The sequence below is a fragment of the Rattus norvegicus genome, chromosome 15 (genome assembly GCF_021556685.1).
Source record: "Rattus norvegicus strain SHRSP/BbbUtx chromosome 15, alternate assembly SHRSP_T2T, whole genome shotgun sequence".
NCBI lineage: Eukaryota > Metazoa > Chordata > Mammalia > Rodentia > Muridae > Rattus > Rattus norvegicus.
The window spans coordinates 26,541,955-26,562,987 of NC_141548.1; the positions used below are offsets into that span (position 1 = coordinate 26,541,955).

At 42.2% G+C, this 21,033-nt stretch overlaps 1 protein-coding gene across 1 annotated transcript in view; it reads right to left on the reverse strand.

Moving 5' to 3' along the window:
• Positions 1 to 3,850: 3,850 nt before the first annotated feature.
• Slc35f4 (solute carrier family 35, member F4) overlaps positions 3,851 to 21,033 on the reverse strand; it is a 261,352-nt gene continuing 244,169 nt past the window's right edge. The window contains exons 4-8 of the mRNA NM_001433014.1: positions 18,567 to 18,786; positions 11,163 to 11,288; positions 9,118 to 9,310; positions 5,811 to 5,900; positions 3,851 to 4,289 (exon numbers count right to left, since the gene is read on the reverse strand). Coding sequence (NP_001419943.1) covers positions 4,048 to 4,289; positions 5,811 to 5,900; positions 9,118 to 9,310; positions 11,163 to 11,288; positions 18,567 to 18,786 — 871 coding nt within the window. The 3' untranslated portion in view covers positions 3,851 to 4,047. The remainder of the gene's footprint in view (positions 4,290 to 5,810; positions 5,901 to 9,117; positions 9,311 to 11,162; positions 11,289 to 18,566; positions 18,787 to 21,033) is intronic.

Genomic DNA, 21,033 nt, shown 5'->3' on the forward strand with positions numbered 1-21,033 from the left:
GAGGGAGCAAAGTTGTGTGCAAAGGCTCTAGACAAGGACTTAAAGGAGACAGACAAGCCCTAGCAGGGTTATTGCTTATGAGTCCCGTTAAGATCTCAACGTGGTGTTTTAATTTTTCAGTAATCTCAGGTGACAATTAGTCCTGCCTTATGTTGCTGATTTTGAAGGTGAGGGCCATGAAGAGTCTACAATTTGTCTGTATCAGCTCTGTAAGAAATGCATGCTGTGTTCACACATGGGTGATCTTATTCCTGAACTCTATCTGACACTCAGTAGCTCACAGAAGCCATTGCCTCTGGGACTCTGCAAATAAACGTTTTCACAAAGAGAGCTCAGCAAGGTGCTTTTGACCACTAAGCAGGGACCAGGCTCACTTCCTCTAGTGTCCTCCAAGACCTAGATGCAGCTGGCCCACCAAGGCACAGACAGACCCCTATTTGCTCATCGATGAAAGTATAGCATCCCCTTTGATTCTCAAGATGACCATGAGAGGCATCTAGGAAAGTCATCTAGGTACATGAATCAAAGGCAGGTGTGGGATGAGGTGGGGCTTAGAATTCTAAAGGTGATTCAACAAATAAAGTTTGAAGCTATCGCTTTAACTGTCAGGGCAACAACTTACCTGGAAAGGCAGCAAGCTCCTGTAACCCAGTCTCTTTCTTTGGGTTACATCCACTCCTCTTTCTATAAGATGTGGACTGTTTTTAAGATCATTGACATTCTCAAGCCACGATGCTGCCCCAGAGTCAAGTAGGGACCAGTGGGTAGCAATCTCATATAAAACCAATTTCAAGCAACAATGATGTGTGAGGGAGCAAATGAGTGAATAAAACAGTAGAGATATTTTCTTCAAGTAGGCTGAGTTAGTTATGGGGATCCATATAGGCTGAATTAGTTATGAGGGTCCATTGTACATTGAACAAGTGCTTTTTAGGATAGAGGATACTATTTTTTCAAAATGAACCTTCCAAGAGAGCAAAACAACTCATTGTTTAAAGATATCAAAATGCAATTTTAAACGTCATGTATATAATATAAGCTTAGAGGGCTAGTCATTGATTACTACAATTTAATAGTAATTTAATGAGGCAAGAGCTATGCTTGTATCAATATGGCATTTAAAGAGCCAAAAGTAACTGTAATGGAGACAACAAACTTATTTAACTTACTAAGAACATTACATTTCTCTTTGTACCATTTTGCAAGAAGCTTAAAGCATGTCTTGGCGATTAACATGTTTGCTGTCTGAGTTAATAACATGTCATTTAGCTATGCCAGGACTTTGGCAGCGCTTCTTCCCAAAGGAATAGAAAAATCAAAGTTTGATACATTTACGTTTTTATTATGATGCTCAGCCAACAAAGCACTCTGATTTCCTTTGCTCACTTAAATTTTCAGGAAACTTAAGGAGGAGGAGGAAGAGAAAGAGAGGGAGGAGGAACAAGAGGAAGAGGACAGAGACCACAGATGCTAGACATGTTGTCCTAAATTTCCCATGAAGCACAGAGTATCTTCAGTGTTAGGTACTAGAACCAGCTTCTCAAGGTTGGGTCGAAGTCCCTTTAATCACACTTGCACAGGGTGAAGGAGGTTCTTGTGAACTTGACGCCTTCCAGGTCCTACCTTAACCAATCTCATCTGTGGCGGCGTTTGTTGTTCACTAAGACGGACTTCATACAGTTCAGGCATGAGGATGTCCAAGTACAGAACTGAACATTCAGTCTCCCATGGGATGTATGTCAGAGTTAGAACCCTAAAACCCAGCCCTGACTGTCACACAGGCCTGCTGTCTAAAGTTCACGGCCTACTGGTAACTCAGAGCAGCAGTCTGGCAATGATGAGAGAGACAGAGCTAGTATCCCAAAGATTGACCGTGGAGCTATTGAGAGGCAGTGATGTCGGACCCTCCTCCAGAGATGGGACTACTGGGAGAATGTTGGGTCACTGGGGTATGACTTTGAAGGGAAATTGGGATTCCAGACTCTTCTTCTCTACTTTTTTACTGTCATGAGATAAGCAATTTCCTCTCCCACATACTCCTGCTGCCAAGCTATCAGAGGTCCAAAGCAAGAGGCCCAAACATCTGTGGACTGAGACGTCTGGAGCAGGGAGCTAAAACACACCTTTCTTAGTTGCAAGTTCATCCTCTTATGTATTTTGTCAGCAGATGAGCAGACTAACACAGTGGGCATCAGTACTCTATTGGGTCTAAGTCAACTGTTATATTATTTACACTGGGGGATAAGAGAAGACTCCCTAGGAAAATAGCAGCAGGTAATAGCAGAACGTCTAAGTTAACATTGATTCAGGCACTGAGAAAGGACAAGAGGGGAGCACAAGGAAGACTGTACATCTTAACTGAATACAGTCTTAAGGCATAGTATCCTTAAGAGGGAAATGCATAGTAAATGACTGAAATGGAAAATATAGCTTCTCCATTTAAGGTGCTTAAGAGTTACTCATTGCTACTGTCTCCGACAATGTAATAGACTACATACATCACTAATTAAAAAGAGACGGTATAGAGAGATACAATGTCCAGCATCACAGAGTATCTTAGTAGCCATGGAAGATATAGATAACATTCATTAACACAAAGTTCCAGTAGGAGTAACTGTAATATAAGCTGGCTATAGCCAGACAATAATGTGCTATGAAGGATGTGTCAAGGTTTTCAGAATTGATTTTGTGGACAATGAGATGTCACTGAAGCATTTTATGTAGAGGAGATGGAATCACATTTGTAGTGTAGAATGTCACTCTATAAGGATTACAGAGAGGCAAGGCTACAAGTTAGGTATCAGTGACGAGAAGAGGCAAACAATGGAGGCTGCTCTCTGGCTTGGATAAAGGATGATGTTATTAACCTAGACAGGAAACAGAGAGGGCTAGATCTGGGGAGGAGGGATTAATTTAACTTTGCTTTCGCTACATTTGAGGTATTCAAATATAAACTGATGAAGAGGTCCTAAGAGAAGATCTACAGCTCAAAGTACAAACTTGATTTGCAGAGGTTGTATTTTTGAAGTCACCAACGTGTCGGAAACATCTGAGGCCTGGGAGCAGTTGAGTCCCTGAGGGAGAGAGTACAGAGAGACATGCTGTGACAGTCAAGAAGTGTACCCAGAGAATCTTGATGGTGATGAGATCAGCCTAGGAAGAGGAAGACAGAAGGAGAACCAGGGGACAGTGGTGGGTCCAAGAACTGACTGAGACTATTTTAACAGGACATGGAGTAGAAGATCAACACACGAAGTGCTTCTGAATAAGTAGACAGTTGCACGTGTCGGTATGATTTTGTTGGAGAGAGGTCATTAGCGATTTGATAGAAGGCACCTGTAGAATAATGATGGGATGGAGGGGGAAGGGTAGTGAGGCAAGGAGAGGATAGGAGTAGAAGATCAAATGACATGAGATGTTGAGAAGCCTATCAGAGAGCTTGGAGGTGAGAGAGCTTAGAGGTATGAGGTCCAGTCTGTACTACTTCACCACTGTGCCATGTCATTCTCATAAAGATGTCACTGTGAGGTGTGTGAAGTGTTGAAAGTTCAGCTGGGTCTTTTTTCTCTTTACCTCTTTACCATTCCAGGTATAGGTCTTGTGCACAGGAAGACTCTGTGGATGTTTGTTTTAATGACTTCCTAGCTTTCAGCTTTCAGATTCAAGGCTGAAGTAAGTGTAAAAGATATATTATTTTCATAGGTTTTTCTATTTGACCACTAATTCTTCATGAAAACTTCTCAGTTACACTTAAGAAAATGTCAACGACTTAACCTCATATTTTTAGGAGCTTGTGTGAATTGTGGAGAGCTCTGCTTTCAAATGGAATCAACAAAACAAGGGAAACACATTTTAGTAAAAAATTTTATTATGATTATTTACATCAGTTCCTTGATATGCATATAAATGTAAACTTTTATTCTTGGTGATATTTCACATATGGTTTATTTAAACTCGGAGTTGATAGTGTCATTTGAATGTACAGGTAGTGAGAAAATTTTATATTCACAGAATATACACACACGTGCATCCAGGGGTCGTTTCTGTTCAAGCCAGCGGTAGGGACACTGTCCCGTTGACCCTGCTTCTGCTCCTCAGGTGCACACTCACATCTGTCAAGTCTTCCACATGCTCCTCGCTCTTCTTCTCCTTCAGGCTGTTGATAAATCTCAGAGTAATTTCATCCCACTCCTCCGGCAGTAGCATCAGAAGAAACCCGATACAGATGATGATGGTGGCAGCCAGGCGGACCACATTGAATATCACCTCTTGCTTCAGGAGATCCACAGCTAGGGAAGGAAAATATCACACCGGTCAAACCCTAGGATTGTTGAGCCTCTCTGAAAAGCAGGGCTACATCTCAAGACTTGCAAACACCATAATTATTCTCCATCACTATCTCTGTTCCCTTTCCCGTTCCTTTGCTGTAAATCACACTTGCTCTTCAAGGCTCCGCTTAGAGGAATTGGACTTACGAACCTCTTTGGTTTTCTCACTAAGCACTTACTTTCCCATGGCGGATTGCCTTCATTTGTCTTCAAACACACTGGGCCACTGCTGTTTTGTTTTGTTTTTAACGACTCAGACCTGTTTCTTTTCTTGATCTTTTATAAGTGCTGTCGGTTTTAAGGGGTTGATTGAGGAGAAATTCATATAACTTAAAATTAGCAACTTTATGAAGTGAGTTTAGTGTACCCACAATGTGGTGTGACCCATTCCCCCCAACTCCCTGTCCCTCCTCCTCAGGAGATCCTTTTCTCTCCTTGCATCCCACTCCATTTAGCTAAGCTGTCCTTCAGCCCTCTCTGCACACAGGGCTTCGTAAGAAGCCATTTAAAGGGCGCCACACCTACAAGCCCTCTGCACATTCTGTGTGCACATCTGAAGTTAATACTCGGTGGCCGATGTATGCTAAGCCATTGGAAGTTATTTGTTGAGCAGATGAATCTGTGGATGAATAAATGAACTTCCTTGACAACTCCAGTTCTCTCTGATTTTGTTTTTCTCTGAACATCGTATAGCCCTTGGACTTTATCTCACACAATTTTACACCTAATAATAAACTTCTTTGTAGAGGTCCTAGCTGTTTTGTGTATGCCTACTGTCTTTTCTAAACTTATCCGTAACTATCTTAAGGAAACAGTAATCAATTTCTTTTCTTGTACACAGTCCTGCTGATCACATGGTAAATGGTCAATAAACACTGGCTAACTGTTTCGAAGGGGAAAAAAAAAGAAATGATTACTTGAGAGTTGGGATCACAGAATTTTAAAGTAGAAATGGCTGAACTGTCACTCAGAGGACTAATTTCCGTGACTGGTTTCACTAGACACTTCCTAGAAAAATATTAATAGCTTTCCCTCTTATCCTTGAAGTGAGGCAAATTGCTTTTCCTAGAGGGTCACCTGTTCAGTCCCTTCTCCCCCCAGAAGCTTCCACAGCTCCCCAAGGATCATCTGATGGGGAGCCAGCACTCGGTACTATGCTTGTGTTTTCATTACTGATGACTTCAGAGTCGTGTGCTCTAATGCCTTTTGTTTCTATAGGACATCCTCTAAAAATACCACAAAATTAGGTTGTCAGGGAAATCACATGAAACCCAAATGATACATTTGGTATTTAATTCTAAAAGCACATCCAAGTAAAACAGTGCCTTTGTAGCTGCAGATTTTAAATCCGCTGCACAGTCCGTTGTTTGCGACCTCGTGATATTTAAAAACAACTTCCAAGGGAAAGGACGTGTAATTCTCGATTGTTAGAAGAAACAAATCAGAGCATAAAGCAAACAAATGGACCACATTTACCAGTACCTGCGTTTCCAGGAACACTGAGTACTGTTCCAATGGAGATGAGGATTGGATATGTCAGGACCACTCCAACGTTTACCAGGATGTTGAATGCTGGAAAAAAAAAGGAGGGCACGGGATGAAGGGGTTGGTGCACTGGTCTCTCAATACACAAGAACCAACACCTTTGCTAAACATGCTTTCTCAAGGGTGTGCATCTTTGTTCAATTAATCTTCTCATTTTGGTGACGGATGACTTGCTTGGGTCAGTTAAGTTCTTTGGTCCTCCTGTGCCTCTCTGCCTGAGCTCTTGCCAGCTGTCTGACAGAGGTGTGGGAGAGGTGAAGCCATCGATCTTCCACACCACATGTTAGCGCTGGAAGGGCAGTCTGGGGCTAGCCGGAGGCTGAAAACTGGGGACTGATTGAGTTTCGATGCTTCTTTCTTGCATACTTTGCTATTTAAGCTACACACTGGGCAATTTACAGGCTCTGGTGCTACTGTCTAAGATAAGGTCTGTCCAAGGAGAGCAGATCCTGTGATCCTGCATCCTCCCCCTTCTTTCAAGGTCACTTGGACAAATAAAGTGTAATTCACTGGAGTCTGGGAACCGTTTTCCCACCCTGATTGTGCAGAGGTCAGCAGAGGTCAGGCTCACAGAATAAACTGCTAGAGTAAGCTGATGGTCTTTCATTAATATTTGGACTCCTTTAGTTAAAAGATCATTATTTAAAATAATCATCCAACTCCATTCAAAATTGCCCAAATTATACTTTTCTAATAGTTATAAATTATAGATTATCAGTTTGATAGAGTTAAATTAAACTTTTCAGAGGTTGTAAAGATGAGTATTCACAAGAACAAAAGGTCCTTTAATCTGAGATGGTCTCTTTGAACGTGACTGAAGCATGTTACCCATATTTCTGAAGATTCTAGACTCAAAGAAGTTTCTAGAACTATTTCAATAAGGATGTATATATTTCTGTTGTCACTTACAATTAAGCTCACCAACTTAGTTATCCAGAGTCATTTGTTCCTGGTAATTGGAGGCAATGGGTTTAACCCTTCAAGACACACAAGCATATGCCATCAGCAATTAAGACAGGGGCCTTCCTAAGTTTGTAAATGTTCCTTTGTTGTGGCAAAACTCAATGTGAACGAATATTCCAGCACTTTGAATCTTTTCTTAATCTCATGGAGTCAAATAGGGAAAATTCTAACAAGTTAGGAATTTACTGAATGCATCGAAATGCTGCTGAATCCCTCACTTGTCATTTTATTGATAGGAGTGCACTTTGGCAGACTGAGAGGATGGAGTGATGCTTCAAAACCGAGCCCTCCTTCCTCAACAAAAGCCCAGGTGGTTTCCACGAAATGCGTTGTCTATTTTTCCTTAGTTCTTTAGATGGAATAGTCTTTGATAACCCAAGGAAAATAATTCCTAATTCAATGTGTTCTTCAGAGCATGGGATCCAACCCGAGTTTAAATGCAACTCAGATATTTCAGATAAATATTTGAGACTGACCCGTATGCAGACAAAGATAACTCCCTGGAGGGCAGATCACAGCCATAACTGCAGGTGATGTGGCGTTCAGAGCACTGGTATTTGCCTACGAGCTCTGCCACTCAGACTAGTCCCAGCTAAATCACACGCCATTCCCATGGAGAAGAGAGGGGTGGGAATAAAAACGCTGGCTCCCCAAATCCTGGAGAACATAGCACAGGGAAGAGGCTGTCTCTCTAATTTGTCACAGCTCTGCTTGGGCACAATGGGTTCTGGTGTGCATTGGTGGCCTTGATGGGGCAGCTGCAGAGTCAGCTGGCACCACCCTACCTGATGGACTGAGGAAACATGCTGCTTGGAGAAACTTGGGTCTCACTGCCATGGGTAGCCCAGCCTGACATGGCTTACTTTAGATGTGTCAGTCACTCTCATTGGTGGAGGGCTACTTTGCAGGAGGCACAAATTCCATGCACACAGAAGTGGCCAAGAGGAAGTGACATTCTGATTACGATTGGCTCCAACTACACTGGTTCTGGCCAGGAAACAATCTGAGCACTTTTAATTAGCATACTTTGATCTTATGGCCACAAGACCAACTTCCAAATATGCTATTGATTTTCACTCAACATAGAGGTAATGCGAGATGATAACCATCCAGTTTTGGGTTTGGGAAGCAGAACTTCAGGGACCAACAATTAAAGCTTGATCTTTCTCTTGAATGTTTTCAGTTTAAGGACCTTCCCTGAGGGATCTAGGCTGAAGTGGAAAAAGACGAGCCAATCGATGATCTTGCTGGAATCAGGGCATTTTTCTCTTGGAACTGCAGTGCTGCTACTGTTTCCAGTGTTATGTTAGCTTAGAAGGTCGGGAGAAGGGCAAAGCTGGCCCTGCAGGGCGAGTGCACTGGGTAAATGTGGAACAAAAGAGTGATTGACACCAGGCAGTCTACGCAAGAAGCAGAATGAAGCTGGTTTTATTCAGAATAAGCACTGGGAGCTGGGGTTTGCTGTTTTCTATGACTGAGGAGGAGAAACTGGGTCCTCTTACATCAAGTATGGGTAGACAAACATCTGGAAAGTGGGAGCCAGGAGCTCCAGAGTTCTAGGACACCCAAGGAAAGACTCCAGAAGTTCTTTATTTGGCCTACAAATGGGCACATTCTGCTTAGCCAGGCACACCAAACTCAGTACATGCTGTGTTCTTTATCTCCTGGAAGGGGATTCCTGGTGGATTCTCCATACTCTGAAGAGTGGGCTGTTCAACAGGCAGGTGTGAGCCTACCATATTCATCTCTAAGATAAAGTAGATTATAAACCCAGCCTCGGCAATGTGGTTTTCCAACTTTTTCATGATCTTCGTCTCTCTTGAATGTTGTCCTCTCCCCTCCCCTACTCTCCCCTTGCCTCCTCTTCCCTTCTTTTCTTCATATCCATCTCAGCTGATCCCAGGGCTCTGGCTACTTTGAGTATTTTAATGCCTCATCCATGATCATTTCTGCCTGTCATACTATGTACATAAGAAGCGCAGTAAGTCACACATCACACCATGAAGACTAGATGAGGCTACCTAAAGGCCAGTGGTGGACAGAGTGACCTGAGCTTCCAACTGGAGAGTTTAATTCTCAGCAAGCACTCTATGATGGCTAGCTATGAGATAATTACGCAAGAGTCTACCAAGAATTGTCCACACATTCAATGGCCATAACCAATGTAGTCTGGATCTGTGGAGCACAAGAGCAGCAAGTGGGGTCATCCCACTAGGACCATCTGTTCAAGTGGAAGATCAAGTGACACGGAGAATGACAGACACAGGGTATGGCCACTTACCTAGCCATAGTCCTGCCATCCCACAGAGACAGCCCCAGGGCAGTGCAGCAAAGGAGGACCAGTGCTCCACCTTGGTGAAATACAGGATGATGGGCGTGAAGGAGATAAAGATCAAATTGAAGAACCCCAAGGTAGAGACAAAGTGTGCAGCTTCACCAAAGTTGGCACTGCCCAGAAACATCTTAAACAGAACCTGGAAAGGAGAGAAACTCTTGAGAGTCTTTGCTGTAGGACAAAAGTGAATTCAACTAAACTTACTGGCCTAGAGTTTAGGCTCTGTGTCTTCTCGCCCTGCTCCCTCTATGTTCCTAAATGGGCTAGGACAACAAAGAATTAAAAAGGCCCTACATTGGTTACAACGGATAGGAGCTGCCATGAAATTTATTTCTTGTAGTGTTATAAGTCTTTGGGTATACTCAACACTATGACAACCAAATCATTAAGGTGGGCACAAGGTGAAGGATAAATGAAGGTTCTATGAGTCCACACAAATCTAGTGTTGATATGCCATCAATTAATTCTTCCTTGCACCCATGGGATTCTTTGCATCCTTACTATGACAGATGCCGAGAACTAAGTGTTATTAGATTGCTAAGACAAATACTGAGGCCTTAGATTTGTAAGCACTCTCCTCCCTGAACTTAAGATGCCTTCATAAGAACTTTGTAAGTAACTGTGTTACTCTCTAGATTAAATATAATCTCTTTTTCTGGGTTATAAGCCCACGTATAGAGGCAGAAGATCGGTAGACGTGAAGGGATAACATGAACTCACAGAATGGGCAGAAGGAGGAAGCCAGACATGGTTTGTATTCTTGACTTTTTAACCCCCTTTTCCCTTGCTAACCTACTAACAAGTATTACCAAATGCAGCTTCAGATTGTGTCTGCCTGGAATTAGGGTTCAGATATCATTTTTTGTATGTTAATAACCATTACCACTCCTGGAATGAGTGTATTTTGTTGTCTGATCAGGAGAATTCTTTCTCTATAACAGCCTTCCTGTTTTTGAGGCAATTTCCAGTACTACTTTGACTTGTAACTTCATGAATGTGTTAGTTTTTCTCTTAGAGGACTTAATCTTGCTGGTCTTTGGTCCTGTGCACCATTTTAGTAGTGCTTCTATGAGGTGGGGTAGGCACTCATGGTAAATGAATGAACACTTGTCAAGCTTGTCACACAGAATTAGTGGGACCCTCTCCCCCAAATATATCAATATGGAATCAGACTTTGTGTGTATGGGCCGCAGTGGTGGTGAATAGGCAAGCCTCCAGGAAGGGCACAGAAGGCTGTTTCTATCTTTCAGAGTTTGTTTCATCCTTGCTTTTCATTTTATTGAAACTCTAGAAGAGGTGAAATTGGAATTGCCCTTTAGATACATCAGAAAGTTATCGTTTAAAGAAGTTGAACTTTGGGAAAATAACCTTTTAGATTTGCCGTCTAAGACCTGGCTTCTGAAGTTATGTGTGGTGACCCCAGTGACATTTTCTTGGATGACAGGGAATCCAGGGGAGAAATTGCACCAAGTACTCACTCACTCACAGAGAGTGTCTTCGTTTTGCTAATGGCTTGGGTTCCATACAGTGTGGGTTCCTTATATAGGAAACATCACACTCTCAAATGACAGGTTATTATTTTTAATACCTCTATGGTGTTAAAGTAATTACCATATACTCAAATGAAAACAATCAAGAGGGGAGGAGTTGCTTTCCTTACATTTTTTGCTGTAACTGCCTGATAACTGGGGGCAGTGTTGGCTCCAGGCCAAGGTTGTAACCATGGCTACCTTACTAAGGCCTTGGAGAGTTACATAATCTTTCAAAGCTTCAGTTCTCTCTTCCAGAAAGTACAAGGAACTATGGCATGTAAGGACATGACAACAGGGGGAAATTTTCCGTCAGATGTCCACCACACAAGTATTTATAAAAGGGCACACGATTATTTAACATGCCTGTATTTTTCTAAAATTTTCCTTTCACTTCTTGGTTTTGTTGCTTAATCCTAAGCTATGACTGACAGCTGACTCTAGCGGAAGGTACAGACCTACCTTATACAGTGCAGATGTGGAGGCTGAGCCCACAGCAAATGCCACACCGATGATGGAATCAGCATGGAAATTATCCGCGTACGCCATCATGACGATGCCGGTAATTGCCATTATTGCTGCGACGATCTGTCAAACACAATGGAAGGAAACAAGAAAAAGTTATGCTTTCATATCCCAGATCAAGCCATTTGAGCCCCATGAAAGCTGCTACATTCTTCCTTAAGGCTGATTACCTCCTCCTTCATCAGTGTTTACATTTAAGAAGGGTCAGTATCCTTGTAATGTCCTTGACCCCTCTGGCTCCTACATGGCCCACAGAGTCAACTAACCAGGGACCATAGGGGCTCACAGAACCTAAAGTGACAACCGGGGAGCCTGTATGGGTCTGACATATATGCCTCCTGCAAAGTAGCCCTGCATATATGATATGGAAGTATAGCGTGGTGTTATTGTGTGACTCCTAACAGTGGGAGCAGGGGCTGTCTCTGACTCTTGCTGGCTTTTAGGACGTCTTCCCTCCTACTGGGTTGCCTCATCCAGCCTTAATATGAGGTTCTGTGTCTAGTCTTATTATAACTTGATATGCTGTGTTTGCTTGATATCTCTGGGAAGCCTGTTCTTTTCTGAAGGGAAATGGAGGAGAAGAAGGAGAAGGAGGAGGAGTGGGGGAGGACTTAGTCTTGAGAAGGGGAAAGTGGGGATGGACTGGGAGGAGAGCAGGGAAGGGAAACTTCTGTGGCAGGGAGAAGAAAAAAAGTAAAACATAGATATGGAAGGGTCAGTCAAAAGTATCAAAAGAGACAGGTCTGCTCATGCCACAGGCGTGCAATATAAAAAGCTATGTTGATTAATGACGAACAACTTAGGATTTGTTTTGTTTGTTTTCCTTGAGATTAATATCCTTGTTGGTGAAATGGATTTACCAGGAAACTACATCTAAGTATTTTCATGTATACATCTGTATTTTCAGACAATTCTGCACATATTTTAACCAGTTCCTTGGGTCAATGTGCATCTCTCAACACCTCACCAAGACTTGTTTAGGGAGATATAATTTTGATAGGGCTGAGAGGAAAACCCTTGATGAAGGGCAGCAAGACCTCCCAGCAACACAGAGAGGAAGGAGCAAGCTAGATCAGCATCAGTCATTTGGGATGTCCTGTGAGTCCTCTTCTACCTGGCTCTACATGCAAATTCATTCGTTTCCAAAAAAGATAAACCACAGAAAAGGAATTCCATTTAATTATGCTTTATTTTATTACCTTGCTAGAGCATTCTTCGTCTTTACAAATAGAAACAGTAATAATTTAACCAAGGCTGTAATGATTTGTTGTAATGAGGTACGACACTGGTTTGCTCAAGAGCTCACTCTGTGTGACCTGCTGTCTTGCGTCTGCTTCATCGATTTCCCTGCACTTGCTCCATTGGAAAGCACTTCAAAGTCACAGCAAGCAGTAAGACAAGGACCTTGCAATTGGGAGGATGGCATTTCCTCACTGACTTTAAATTCAAGATGAGAACCCGTAGGAGATTTAGCTGTAGGAAGATTCAGTTCTGAGCATTTCAAAGCCAGTGCCTCTGAAGCTAGCTCTGATACACCTGGGACATTCCAGGCCCTTTCCGGTGCTACTAGGGCATTACTTAGGATAACAAGGTGTGAGTAAAGACCTGGGGGCAGATTAGAGTGTGCTCCTCTTGGCATAGAACCCAACGACGACGCGTTTGTTAATGACCATCAGCGACAAGCGCGTGATGGCCCCAGAATGGTTCTACATTTAAGTACAAAACCCAGCAGGAATCCCTGGGAAACAGAACTTCTGTGTCAGCAGAAATAGATTTGCCTTCATAACAAGTTACTAGGGAGATGAGCAAATGTTGACTACTTGGCACTGTCAGGTGTGCATTCTTAGTGTTATCTGCCACCAGTGTGTGTGTGTGTGTGTGTGTGTGTGTGTGTGTGTGTGTGTGTTTGTGTGTGTGTAGGATTTAAGGCACACAGTGGAAGGTGCTAGGGAGTTTTACAAGTAAGAAATAATAGTAATAATGTGAATAAACCCACAATGGAGCTATCTGTAGCTGAGAATTCTGGAAGGCAATCATTTGCTTTGACTGAGGATTTATCATTCAGCAAGACATTGCAACCGCTGTGGGCAGTCTCATTTCTGAGAAATGAAAAGGCATATTGGTCAACTGCATTCTGATATGATTTTGTGTTTAAATCATCTTTGTTACCTAACATGTTCATATGTAGAAAAGGTTCTCTCGGAACACTGATCTCGGAAGATTAAAGATATTTTTAAAAAAGTTGCTGGCCAACTTCCAATTCTATTTTTTGATCGAGTAATTATATAAATACTTCAAGCAGTGTTAATAAAACCGTGTTAATCCTAATGAAGTTGGGAATGATTAGTTGTGTTTATGAGGTGACATCGGTATTTAGGACACTGTGTATTATTTATAATTCTGGATAAAGGGAAGTAGAAAAACAAACACTGATCCCTGACAAACAAAAACAACAAAACAAAACAAAACAAAAACCAAAACAGCCCTCGTCCAGGAACTGATGGACAGATGGTATAATATTTTCAGGACAAGCACAGGTGGGGTTCCTCCCTTTCCACACTAGTTAGAAGTGAAAAAAGGTGTGCACAAAGCGATCACTATAGATGTTTTCTCCAGACAAGACTCGGATATGGCTAAAGATGACATAATCTTAAAGCAATTGGAAATTATAGTCATAACAAGCCTCTTCAAGAGCTTGTGAAAATATTCGCCTGAACTATTTGTATCGACATACCAATTACTCCAGCATCTATTTCAATTGCTTGCATGGGGAGAAGTGGTTTTCCCATTAGGGGGCCAGATAACACTTAGTTAAGTTCCGAAAGCATGGAAATCTGAGTATTAGGGGGTATTAGGAAAACACTTACCCAAAGGCAAGGCAATGACTTATAAGACGCACAGTGTATTCCTAGCCAGGAGATAAATGTTTCCATTTAAAATGTACAATAATCCGAATAGACAAAGCCTTTACTGTACATTTGAGGATGTTTTCTATATTTCTGATGGACACATCTAGAAGTTGAGGAACAGATCTCAGCTCATCTTGAACATGCGGGAATGCACTGGATGGAAAGTCTATTTGGAGCATTCGTTTGGATGACCCTAGGATGGCCGAGCTTGGCTTGGCACTACTGCCTTAAACTTCAAAGAGTAAATATTCCACAGATTCATATAACAAATGCCCTAAGCACAAATCTAAGCCACACATATTTTTAGAATCAGCCTTCAAAGGCTTGGCCACTCATTTGATGGAAACAGAGAAGGACAGTACTTAGCACACTGGTCATGCTCCCTCAGGAAGCCTGCATCGTAATCAAGCTCTCCTACATGCCCATTAATATTGTGACTACCAAGGAAAACCGGGAAACTCTACCTCCCACGAGACCCTCCTTTGCCAAAAATATGAAGCGTCAGGAGGGGCTACCAGTTTGGCTTCTGAAAGCTTCTTCTGACGGATTATTCCAGATCCAGTTTCCTAACCAACTACAAGTACCTAAGTAAGGCAAGCGAAACCATCCTCTTCCTCGTAATGTCATTTTGTGTGAGAATGTTAGCCAACACTGTGACCACAAAACTGACCGTGCTGCCATCTGTAACTTCCCAAAGCTCTCTGTTCTCTCATATCGGGTGTAGCTACTTCAGTACAATGGATTCAGTTATCGCATTTTCCCAGCATGCCAGCCAGCCAAGTGACACATCCTCTGAGCCAGCTTGCTACCTTCTGTCCTTCAGAGGGCACTTGGCATTAACTTTCATGGGGCGTTTGTAAAGGACTATGTGGAGCCTGTTCCTAAAGCCCAAATGCTTGACATATTCAACACTATCTGTAGTCTTACAGGACAATCAGGCTTCCTTTACCTTTCAAAAACCCACTGAAGTCTAGAGAAGCAAGTCAATTGTGGCCGTGTGTGTGTGTGTGTGTGTGTGTGTGTGTGTGTGTGTGTGTGTGTGTGTTTGTATCCTTATATTTCTTTTTTTCTGTGTAGGCCTTCAAAAACCACAAGATATGATTCTCCTTATATTACCAAATAATCTATTTCCTATTCGCAAATGGTTTCCGGAATTATTTTCTGCCTAGCAGTATCATTCATGTTAGGGTCCAAGTCATTGAAAGGAAACCTTAATCCACTCTTTTGCTAATCCAAACTTCCTATATGGTCTTTACAGACCTAAAAAAGAGACGATAGCCTTAACACGCTTCCTTGAGGCCAATTCTGCTTTCTGTAATTGGTGAGTGTGGAAGAACGTCACTGGTTCACAGTGAATCCCTGATTCCCAAAGCCAAGAAGACATCCTAGAATAAAGGTATTAAACCACATTGTTGACAATGACTGCCATCAAACTCAGGGCTATATGTCCATGGTTGAGACTGAGGCACCAATTAAGAACTTGGCCATTGAGAGCTGTATGAATTCAGCGTTTGGGTGGATTTAGGTGGGCCTATTTTCAAGAAACCACAGAATCCTTAAGCTTCTCTACATTATATTTAAAATTATGTAAAGAACTGTCACTTTTGTTCTGAACCATAAATTGAACAAGAGATGAAATGTGATAAATAGAAAGAAGTGTGGGGATCTATAGCTATCAAGTAGAGGCAAGAAGTCCATAGAACATTAAGGGTACTACACCCCTGAATTTCTAATCCCTCCATGACCATTTTTATAGCAACTATTTGTATAAAATCTACCTAAAAGTGAGATCACAAGAAGACCTGGGTAGGAAAGAGGGGGAAATGTCCCAGAAAGAAGGACTGACAACTGTGTGGACAGACACAGGGCACACTGAGTTAATGATTAAGGATGTAGGCCTTGTGAGAATCAAATCTGACAGTGATCAGAATTTTGCTTTCTCCTTTCTTGGCTCCATTCATAAGGCTTTGCTCTGCCAAGAGGGGCCTAATGAGAAGGAGCCTACAGTTAACCCTCTGTGCCTGCCCCTGGGAAGCATCAAGGCTCCTGTGAGTCTGCTCTGTGTATGGACTGGCAGCTACCAGAAGCAGACGTAAACTAAAGGTCGTCTTGAATCTTCTCGGAATGTTCAGGATTAACACACCCCAGTAGCAGCTCAACTCTAGCATCCTATGTCTGGGCCATCGTGGGCCAGTTTAATTCAAAGTACAGATTAAGAAAGAGTCAGTACAGTTGATGTTCTTCAGTCAGGGCCTCTTAGAAAGTCTTCAAAAGAGTCATACTATGTGATGCAAGCTCTTTGGGAATAACACAATGGGGGAGATATTTGGTCGTCATAGGAGCAAATGTTCAAGAAACATAAATTCGTCCCTTATATCTATCTGCTACGAAAACTTGGAATCTGTTCAAGCATTCTCCAACCAACAATTAGCTAAAATTTCTCCATTTCACTAATTTGAAAATGAAAAGATTGAAATAATGATACAAAATATAAGAGGGGATCAAGATATCAAAGAAAGGCTTTATATTAAAATTTCTAGTCTAGTAACTAATTCTTGTTGGAATACAGGCACCAGTGACAAGGAGGTACTCTCTCAGCCAGAAAGGCATTCCCATCTGTGTTCTTTGCATCTGTGGTGCTGGTGACAGAGCCCAGGGTCTCATACAAACCAGACAGGCACTTTTTAGTGGAGCAATTTTAAGAAATATAGTTAAGTGTATGGGACCTCGGAGGTAGGAAAACAGCCACATTCAAGGCTGCAAGAGGTAGATTATGGCTTTGTAATATTTTCAGAAGTGCCGACTTTACAAATTTCCATGGGATAAATATAAATGACCTGTAAATAACTACTCCCAAAGAAATCTAAAAGAGATTTTTTTTAACACATCATGGATTACCAATAAATTGGATGACATGACTTTATAGTAGAAAAATAAAATGGTGAGTATTAATTTTTCCCTTTAGCTGTACTTCAATCAGGATTGACAAGGGACTCACAGTGGTTAATCTATGACATGAGTGCTATCCATTTGTGATCCAGATAGGCTGTTTACTATATCACCACCATGTGAAGCATCTTTCCTTCTCTTTGGGTGTCAAACATAAGGGTATATACAATGGAGTATGCACATGATAGAAAGAAGCAAAGAAAGGAAAAATGGCAAAGGAAGTTTATTATTTCATTTCTTATTAAATCTAGTTTTTGACTGTTCATGTCAAGCTTCCACTCTGAATCTCTGAGCAGTGTCTCTCAAACTCATTCGGAGTTTCTGTAATCACGTGCTTATTTTCTTCTCTAAAGAGATAGAGTTTTTCTATCTCCAAGACTGGGCTTGAATTCCTGGTCTCAAGTCTTCCTCCCGCTTTAGCCTTCTTGAGGGACTGCTACTACAGGCTGCATTCGTGTACCCAGCTCTTAGTTTTCTTTGAAAAAGAATGCCTTTTAGTCAGTGGCTCTCAGACATGATCTCTCCTTATAGATGTCAATCTCAGCATTAGGAAAGAGGCAAGGACCTAGACATATTGTCAACAAGAACAAGATTTGGGTAGAGAGATACACTTTAAACCCAATCTTAGACAGTTCTTCTAGAGAAGAATAAAGAGCTTGGATCTTAGTACTGCATAAACAATGTCCTTCCTGTGGTTTTTCCTCATAAAGCATTGTTGCCTTGATATGGTCAGGGCCTTTCCAGCTCCTGAAATCCACACAGTTCCTGAGAAATCGGTTTCTAGCATGGAATAACCACACAAAAATTATATGTATTAGATAATAATTATATCAAAAGATCACACATATTTATTTAAAAAGCCATGCTAGTACTAAAAGGAATAAACTCAAAACCGAGGTGTTCTGTACATGTTTAACATAGTTCAGTTAAGGATTTGCGCCCCAAAGTACAAGTTGTTGCTTTTCTTTCCATTCCTAGATTAGTCACACTAGCTATATAGCCACTTTTAATAGCATTGTGCCCGTTACCAGTGACTTTAATTACTGTTTGGCAATCTTTATCTACTTACACTGATATTAATTAAATCCATCTGGGTAAGGGCAGGCTGGGGGTTGTTCCAAAATATGTGGATTGACACGAGAAAAATCACAATCTTTACTGTGGCTTATTCTCTCAGACCCTTCTTTGCTGAGGGCAAGGGATGAACACGACAATAATTCTACAAGTTAATTCTAAAATAGGAACTCGATTTCTCAGGCTGGTTCAGTACCTACTGTTGCAATCAACTGACTCCCCAGCAGAAACAGCCCTTTCTCCCCTCACGATGCTGCCACTGCTGGGCTTTCCTAACACACATCTTCACGTTTCAATTTGTACTCAGAATCAGTGGGGAAAGTTTTAGAGAAACTCCACGAAACAGCAGTGCGGTGATAAGATTTAGGAAGCAGGGAGGCACCGCGCATGGAATTGAGTGTGCCATTACCCGTACTCCCATGAACCTGTCCTTCAGCACAATCCAGGACAGCAAGAAGACAAAGGCTTTGTTGCAACAGAACAGAGCAGAGACGTCAGTGGCTGTCAGCTTCTTTAAAGCCAGTAAATACAGGTAATTTGTCAAAGTCCACAGAATAGAAAAGGGAGCAGTTCTTTTAAGAAAGAGCTTCAGTGTCAGGCCATCTTCACCAAAGATCCGACTGCATTCCCTAGGAAAGAAAAAGAGGGTCAAAAGAGGTCAATACACAGGTACCATTGCAGACCTGTCCTGACTGATTGACTTGTCATGGCCATTGTTAGGCGAGGGCACAAACACTGCGGTCCATCAAGCATCTCTGGAATGTGCTGAGCCTAGGTTTGTCACCTGTCTACTTCAGGAAGTTACATCGGGAGGTCCTTGGAAAGAGCCCACAGCTGCTCCACACAGAGCAGGACCCTCTCCTCATCATATTCTTCTGAGTTGACCGGCCACTCTGCTGCCTATGAAGGTACTCAGAAAAGCTGGAGAAACTCCAACATGGGCAGTCACCAAAGTCTCTAGCTTCTGACAAAGCTTGAAGCTTCCCATGTGCAAAGGTGACAGGACCAAGATGGCTGCTGTGGTGTATGTAAGTGGACTGCAGACGGCTCCCAGAATCCTGTGAACGGGGAGCTTTTGTGTGTCCGTGAGGCCTCACAGACTTTGGGATTTAGTTATTTCTGGGTTACTGTTTCTTTCTAAAGTCTCTATCCAGTGACAAAGTTCTGTTAGTTTTCTTAAGGCAGAAAAACAAAGGACACTTCTGTGATGACCCTAAAAAGTAAGCATGAGGCTCAAAATGTACTTTATGCTCACTAAGCATGGTCCAGTCGGAACCTAGTACACGGAAATAGTCGCTTCCTTCAATGAAATCTTTGATTTGTTCAATTTATTGGCTACTCATCTCTTGGGGCCACTTTGATAAGAAATTCAGACAGTAACAGCAGTGTTGTGGTGACTGCCTGTGTTTCTGTGGGCTGAAAAGACGCCCTTTGGCTGTTTACTTTAATTGCCATCACAAACATGAACACATAGTATTTACTAGACAGTCATTTGCCAGCATGATATTTTTAAAAGGAGTATAAATATCTTGTTCAAAGCAACACTTTGCTAAGACTTGGACATATTTATAGGAGAATGCATTTTTATGACTCTGGACAGTACAAATCAGTAGTTTGGCTTTTACTGAAGTCAGATCACTGTCCTGAAAGCATTTAACACACGCTAAGCCCAAGCGATTTCTACAAAGGAAGTAGCCTCCCGTCCATCCCGGAGACTCTGGGATGAAAGAGTGACAAGGGCTCTAAGAACAGGGAGTTGAGCTGGAAATGGCGAGTCACTAGGTAAAGTGCTTGAACTCAAGCAGCTAAGGATGCTGGGGATTCGGAAAGGTCAAAACTGTGTTACACAGACAGACAGACAGACAGACAGACAGACAGACAGACAGACACACACACACACACACACACTGAACCTTTGGCGTGCACAGAATCCTGTCCTATGGGTTGGATTTCACGAGAGATAGATCCTCAAATCAGGAGTTTTACTAAAAGGAAGATGATATTTCCCAAAGGGAAGTTTTAACTCAACAGAGACACAACTTCATTGAAAGGAATCAATAAAGACCAAAGTCTTAGGTAAAGCACACAGAAGTCTCACGTATCACACACACACACAAAACCTAAAGACCCCTTTGCAGCCCTGTGGCCCCTGGCCATAGTAAGAGGTAACTTTGTACAGAAGGTTTGCACACTGCCTCAGATGCAAGGTTTGCTCAGACGCAAGGGGCTTCTGCCTGGTCAGAAAGCAAGAAGGAGTCCAGAGTCCCTGACTTATTATTTTATCCACAACCAGTAAATACACATTTACCAAAACACATGAAGAGAAACATTTATTAGACGGTTTCTCTCTTCTCATTCCTGGCTCTGTGATGGTTATTACTTAGAGACCACAGTCACCAGATGAGAATCTCAAGTCAAGCCTGCAGGGCAGGGAAGGAACATGGTTCTCTAGGGATGGAGAGAGAGATCCACGGGCAAAGTGGCCACCAAAGTTGATAACTAGCATAGGTTGTTCTCATCTAAGCTGGTCACATGCCCCAGCTACTCAGTCTTTCCTGATTCCCCTTTCTACCCGTCCCTCTCACTGCTGACTCCCTCCCTGTAGGTAACTGTGTTGCAGACATTAGAAGTCTTCCTCTAATTCCTTTTCTATCCAAATTCTAAGTGACCCATGTAAAGCACTATGCAATGGAAGCCTTAGGTACTAAGAACTGTGACCACTCAAAGAATGGATGTTTACTAAGGAGCAATGAGCTTTGTGCCTCTCCTTGGGATGATGGGAGCTGAGTATCTGGATAAGAGGCGTTGACGGGTGGCAAAGCTTGGAATGAAGCCAGGCTGGGGAAATAATAATAAATTAATTATGCTCCCCTGTA